The sequence below is a fragment of the Pelophylax lessonae genome, assembly GCF_965119305.1.
Source record: "Pelophylax lessonae genome assembly, chromosome: 2".
NCBI classification, from domain to species: Eukaryota; Metazoa; Chordata; class Amphibia; order Anura; family Ranidae; genus Pelophylax; species Pelophylax lessonae.
Window position 1 is genome coordinate 429,107,755 of NC_138769.1, and position 6,570 is coordinate 429,114,324.

Here is a 6,570-nt window from a genome sequence, read left to right on the forward strand (position 1 = left end):
ATTTAATCCATTTTGGAATAAGGCTGTAACATAAAATGTGTAAAAAGGAAGCACTGAATACTTTCCGGATGCACTGTACATCCTAGCAACCAAGCTACTAAGCAGCAGAAGCTGCCTGTGGTCCAACAACCAAGAATGCCAGGCAGAAGACGCTGCCTGAGTTTTAGCAACCAAGGACGCTAGGTGGCTGAAGCCTATCAATAGCAATGTGTTATCAGTGGGGTAGATGCTGTTGACTACACATGGTTGACATTGACACGAGCTCATGCTCGCTGTACCACTGAATGCACTTACTTGATAGAACGCATATACAGCAAAACATTCAGGTGTCCGGTCATTCTGCTGAGGAAGCTGTACTTCCTGGGCACAGGATGGTACCATGAAATCATGCTTGTAGTGACAACTCCCACAAACACAATATTTGCATTCATTGTTAAATGTGGCCATGTAAATCAATTAACTTAGCTAGCAGTAGCTGAAATCCCTAAGGGTCCTGAGATCAAGTCATATGACTACTACAGTTGTAGATATGGTTTGGATTTTCCATTAGGAAAGGTCTGCTGGAATATTACTGTTCAAGAAAAATGTTGAACCCAACACCATTCAGAGTAATAATTAACTTACTGATAGCTTTGTGCTAGAGGAAATGTTTTCAGAATTTTTTATAAACAACATTTACATTGTATGTTGAGGACTAAATTGTAATATTAAAGTACAAATAACCATATAGACAGAATACAATTATCTATAACCAATACCAGTCCCTATAGACGTAAGCAGTGTCACCCTTGGAGGTCATACTACGTTATTGCACTGCTTGGAAGAAGACAATCTTACAAGCTTCCCTTGTTTCTCACTAATAGGTGTACAGAACAAACATGACAGATCCGTTCGGTTACAGTTTTTAACCCTTGTTTACCATGGCTATTTGCACACTCACATGAACATGCATGCTTGATTATTGTAAAGACCGTTTAAATAAAATCTAGTTTAGGATCAGTTAATGCCACATCTCCATCATTATAGCTAATAAGGGATCAATATTCAAAGATGACAGTTGCTCAATCTAACTGCACCTTAGAAAAGGACAGAGCAGTCAGATTGTGTCTTCATGTCCAACTGTCCTCCTATGTCTATAGGTCAATTTAGACAAAATAGAGTATACAGACAACACTCACTCAAGCTGGCCGTTTTCTGACAGATGCAGTGAAAATCTCAGCTCTGGATGGCCTTCAAGTTGGCCAGCACCCTCATTTCTGGAAACAGTGACAGTCACAGTCCCTGCTATGATCCTGCACCCCTGTGCCATGCACACATGCCAATATAGTGTCCCATCAAATGTATGCCCATGGGAAGATGAGATCATGTCTATATGGTGCCAAAAGCCATTCACCAAATGGTTAGGCATCTACAGCCAGTCTCAAAATGGAGGAAACATCTACTAATTACTACATCTACAGCTCACAATATATTACCAAGAATGCCAGGAAAAGGACTTCTCCTCACGCTGGCAGCCAGTGGGAAGCGCGCCCCTTACGCTGGCGGCCAGTGGGAAGCGCGCCCCTTACGCTGGCGGCCAGTGGGAAGCGCGCCCCTTACGCTGGCGGCCAGTGGGAAGCGCGCCTATAGACAGCTAAAAACATCATTGGCATCAGTGGTTACTTCGCTGAGGGGGCAACAATTGCTCTTCCTTTAAGGAACCCCTAGCAACCTCTGGAGAAATGCTACGGTTCCATAGAACCCTGCTTGAGAAAGACTGATTTAAAGGTATAAGGCCTCTTTCACATGGGCGCACGGCCCAACTGAGTCCGTTCTGCTTACCGGGGGATCAATCCACCGATCCCCGCTGAGCAGGAGGATGACAGCTAAGTCTTTGCTCTGTGTGCAGAGACGGAGCTGTCAGATCCCCGGTGTCCTCTATGGGAAGATCGGATGTGAGCGTACCGCCTGTCCATTCTCAGCCGACCTGATCTTTCAGACGGATGGAAAATAGGGTTTCCATCCGTCCGGATTTCACGAACAGGATTGGATCAGATAGCAGCGGGTGTCAGCAGAGATGTCTCTGTTGACGCCCACTGCCCCAAAGGGGTGCATGGAGCATCCGATTAGGTCCGCCTGAAAAACTGACAGGCTGATCGGATCGCCTGTGTGAAAGCCTAAGGGGGGGCTTTTACTTTTAAAAATTATACGCTTCCACTGGCTAAAATAAACAAGAAATGCAAAGCTTTCAAATAAAGAATAACTCCAGGAAACACTGCCCTTTTAAAAATATGCTGGCTCTTAAAGGCATATGTCACCTTGTGGATGCATCTTCTTCATTTACCATTTCCATTTTTACTGAGCGCTGAGAGTACAGCTCTTGCTATGCTCCTGGTGAGCTCTGCTACACAATAGATGCTCTGCCCATTAACACAATACTTTGTATTTTGTGAATGGGTTCATATAATACGAAAAAATGTCATGATTGGGCAATGGGCATGAGGAGCAGGCAGAAGGGCTGCAAGCAATTCTGCAGCTGCTGTAATTGAGACCTGCAGGTCCAACATCAGAGTGCCAGAATTATAGAGATAGCTGTACTCCCAGCATTCAGTAAAAATGTAAGTAGCAAATAAAAGAAATCCAGCAGGTAGCAAACACCTTGTTGGACTTAAAGGGGAACTAAACGTAATAAAGAAAAAAATGTTAGCAGGCAGCATTTTATTGCAGCAGAGACATGCCACGTCTCAACTGCAATTACACACTTACCTGCCTGTCTGTAGCAGTTCAGCATGAATTCCTGGCACACTGACCATGCTGGAATAATTGAATTCCATGTGCAAATCATTTCCCCCCCAGGCCAATCAAGAGTCTGCAAACCCAGCACCTGGAAGTAGCCCAAGGAGAAGATGACAGTGGGCTCTGAGGGATGTAACCATCACATCATTAGAGGGTAGAGGTGAGTATTTTGTTTCAGTTTTAGACCCCGTTCACAAAGGGGCAACGCTACTTGCTGGGGCAACCTCGGTACGACATGCACGGACTTCATATCATTGAAGTCAATGCAGGTCGCCCCAAAGTAGTACAGGACCCTTTTTCTAAGTCGGAGCGACTTGTGTCGCTCCTATTAGAACGGGTCCTGTGCTAATCAATGGCAGGCGACCCACCTGGTCGCCTGACAAGTCGCGCTAGTGTGAATGGGGACTTAAGGCCAAGTTTACCTTTCAGAACATGTTACATATTGCACCTGTATTTAGGCAAACAGCGGGTGTGGGTTCCTCTCCTCTGCAGCCGTTGTCACATTTAAAATTGTCGCAGCTGTGCAGGGCTCTGCCCTCACAGCTGCTTCATTCCTTCAGAGATCTGTGAATGAATGCACTGCGATTCCCATCTTCCACCACTGCAGGCTTGTAGTTCAATGATTCATGGCCAGGACCTGCTGATTAGCTGTGCCCAATCACAGCGCAGAGCCCTGTGTTGACAATCAAAGCAGGGATAAAAAAATCAAATATCTTTAGTAAAAAAGCAGCACACATTGTACAAATTAAAAATTTGTTAGGGTCTTTTCACAAGGCAGCTCCGTGTGTCCGCAAATCATCCTATTTTTTTGCGGATGATTTGTGGACATAATGTAAGTGAATGGCACTGCGGATGTCAGCGGAATACCATCCGCTGACATCCGATTTTCCTCCTTTCAGTTCTGTTCCGTTTTTTCGAATGGAACAGAACCCTATTTTTTCTTCCATGTAAAAAACGGAAAGGAAGGAAAATCGGATGTCAGCGGTGTCATCCGCTGACATTCGCAGTGCCATATACTTACATTATGTCCGCATATCATCCGCAAATGGATGGGATGATATGCAGACATACGGAGCGGATGACAAATGTCATCCGCTCCGTGAAAAAAAAAAAAAAAAAAAGTCCCGCAGCGGAGCGGCCGTGTGAAAGGACCCTTAGGCACACATTTAACCCCTTGATTACCCAAGTTGTTAACCCCTTCCAAGCCAGTGTCATCAGTACAGTGATAGTGTATAGTATCACTGAGTTAAGGTAATTGATGAGGTTAGTAGCAGTTAGTTCCCACTCAAGCCTTACTACACACCACTAGTTTTTTTTTTTTTTCGTTCAACCATGAGAGTTGGACAAACAAAAACGACAGCTCCGGTTGGAGCCTCTGTACTAACAATCTGATATTAGTACATCAATCTCCCTTGCTGTTCTATTTTGTTCTGACAGGGGGACGGGCCCCCGCCAGAATACTCAAGTCGGTGCTCTCAGTCAATGGCTGCCATACACACAGGCTGAAGGTCGGCTGATTTTTATTGAAGGCTTCAGTGTCAGCAAAGTGGGCAATCTGACACTTACAATCACAGGCCCACTAAAAAGGCGCTGATCAACGACATCAGTACATATACATATATATATATATATATATATATATATATATATATATATATATATATATATATATATATATATATATATATATATATATATATATATATACACACACACATATATACACACATATACATATATACACACACACACACACACACACACATACCATAGTTTGTAGATGCTATATCTTTCATGCAAACCAATCAATATACACTTATAGGGTATTAGTTTACCAAAGACATGTAGCAGAATACATTTTAACCTAGAGTTTATGAAGAAGTTTGATTATTTTATTTGCATATATGTTTAATGGCAGAAAGTAAAAAAATATTTTTTTTTTAATTTTGGTCTTTTTTTTAAAAAAAATAAAAAAACCCAGTGGTGGTCAAATACCACCAAAAGAAAGCTCTATTTGTGTGGGGAAAAAATATGAATTTAATGTGTGTACAGCATTGCATGACTGCGCAATTACCAGTTAAAGTAGTGCAGTGCCAAACCGCAAAAAAATGGCCTGGACATGAAGGGGGGGGGGTAACACCTTCTGGAGCTGAGGTGGGTAAAGCAGTATAAGCCACAGCCTATTTTTTAACCTGCAAGGTAAAGGCATAATGTGCCAGTATGCACTGCATACTAGCACATTAAGAAATAATCTTAGGACTAAGCCCTCCATGGAGAGCTGTCACCACTGACAGGACTTCCATCTCACCCAGTCTTCCTTCTGGGTTTCGACCTTCTAATTGCATGCACATGGGAGTCATGGATCCCACCACGGAGCTCTGAAGGGACCGCAGGGCATCAGAGCGCATGCGCTGGTGACATCACTGGCTGCATGCAGTGTGAATATCTCCTAAAAATAGTACAAGTTTAGGAGATATTCACTATACCCATAGGTATGCCTTACTGGTGGGTACAAGTTCAAAAACAGGGTTTACTTCCACTTTAAAGGTTAGGTTACCCTTTAACCCCTTATAGGCCAGCAGAACTTTAAAAGTCTGATTCCTGCAGTTCCTTAGAGGGCTGGTTCATGCCAAAATGCAGTGGAGGAAAGCTGCGTTCAATGCGCATTTCCTGCACCGCAGGTGAATGTGCTGCATGATGGCGCCAATGTATTGTTAACGGTGCCCCAAACGCAGATCAGTGTGTTTACGGGTACCAGGTAGTTGAGCGCAGTTTGAAAAGTAGTGCATGCAATGTGTGGGAATGGCATGGTAACATGTGTTCTAAAGTGATCACACAGTGAAGAGCGAGGATCAGATGAATGTCCACCCTGCTGGGCAGGTTACTGGAGTAGTAGTAAAGAACCTCCCCCACCGTAGACGCTCTTTCATGCCTGGGGGGTGAATTCCAGCTTTAATCAGGAAGCAAACAGTACATGGCTTTCCTAAGACAAGTGATCCTAATAGAATTAAGGCTGATGGAGGAAGCAGGCAGCATGAGAGCACATGATGACCTCCCCCTCCCAACCCAGGAACACAGGCTTAGTACTGTAATGATGCTGGAATCATAGTCAGAGCACAGGGATGACCACACATAGACAATGAAGGATCTACACCCTGCACATGGTCAGCACTGGAAGGGGATACAGCATGCATGGTGTCACCAGTCACCGGATGTGTCCAGCAATGAATGAAGGGAGTCAGGACAAGCTGTAAGCATGTCACCGGCTACACATGATGCAATGAGCGCTCACACACGTCCCCCGCACTCACCTGGTCTCCTGGTTGCTGAACTTCTTAGTGACCACCTTTCCCAGCTCCAGTCCGAGCCGCTCCGCCACTTTCTGGGAGAGGTCCTGGTGGGAGCTGCCGCTGAACAGCACGATGTTGGGCATGGCGCCTGGCACAGTGACACACCGGAGAGAGAGAAGGGAAGGGAAGAAAGAGGGAGCCTGCTGAAGAGAAGAGCGCTGGGATGCTTTCTCCCCTTCTGCTAGCACGGTGCACGGCTCCGTGTCATGTGGAGGCAACAGCGGGAGGAGGAGAAGGGAGCTGGGAAGGAAGTGATGGCACAGTGTATGCAGGTCAGCCAACGACACCCCGCCCCTCCGCCGTACACGCTCCGCCCCCTGTCTGTCTAGGCTCCAGCGCTCAGCTGCTCTGCTCATCCATGCTGCGTGCGTGCTTACATTATACGCTGCTCAAAAATAATGAAAGAAACGCTTTTTAATCAGAGTATAGCATCAAGTCAGGTGAA

General features: G+C 45.1%; 1 protein-coding gene across 1 annotated transcript in view; it reads right to left on the minus strand.

Moving 5' to 3' along the window:
* Positions 1-6,249, minus strand: part of PRPS2 (phosphoribosyl pyrophosphate synthetase 2) — a 153,614-nt gene extending 147,365 nt beyond the window's left edge. Inside the window, exon 1 of the mRNA XM_082246862.1 lies at positions 6,087-6,249. Coding sequence (XP_082102988.1) covers positions 6,087-6,208 — 122 coding nt within the window. The 5' untranslated portion in view covers positions 6,209-6,249. The remainder of the gene's footprint in view (positions 1-6,086) is intronic.
* Positions 6,250-6,570: the final 321 nt, after the last annotated feature.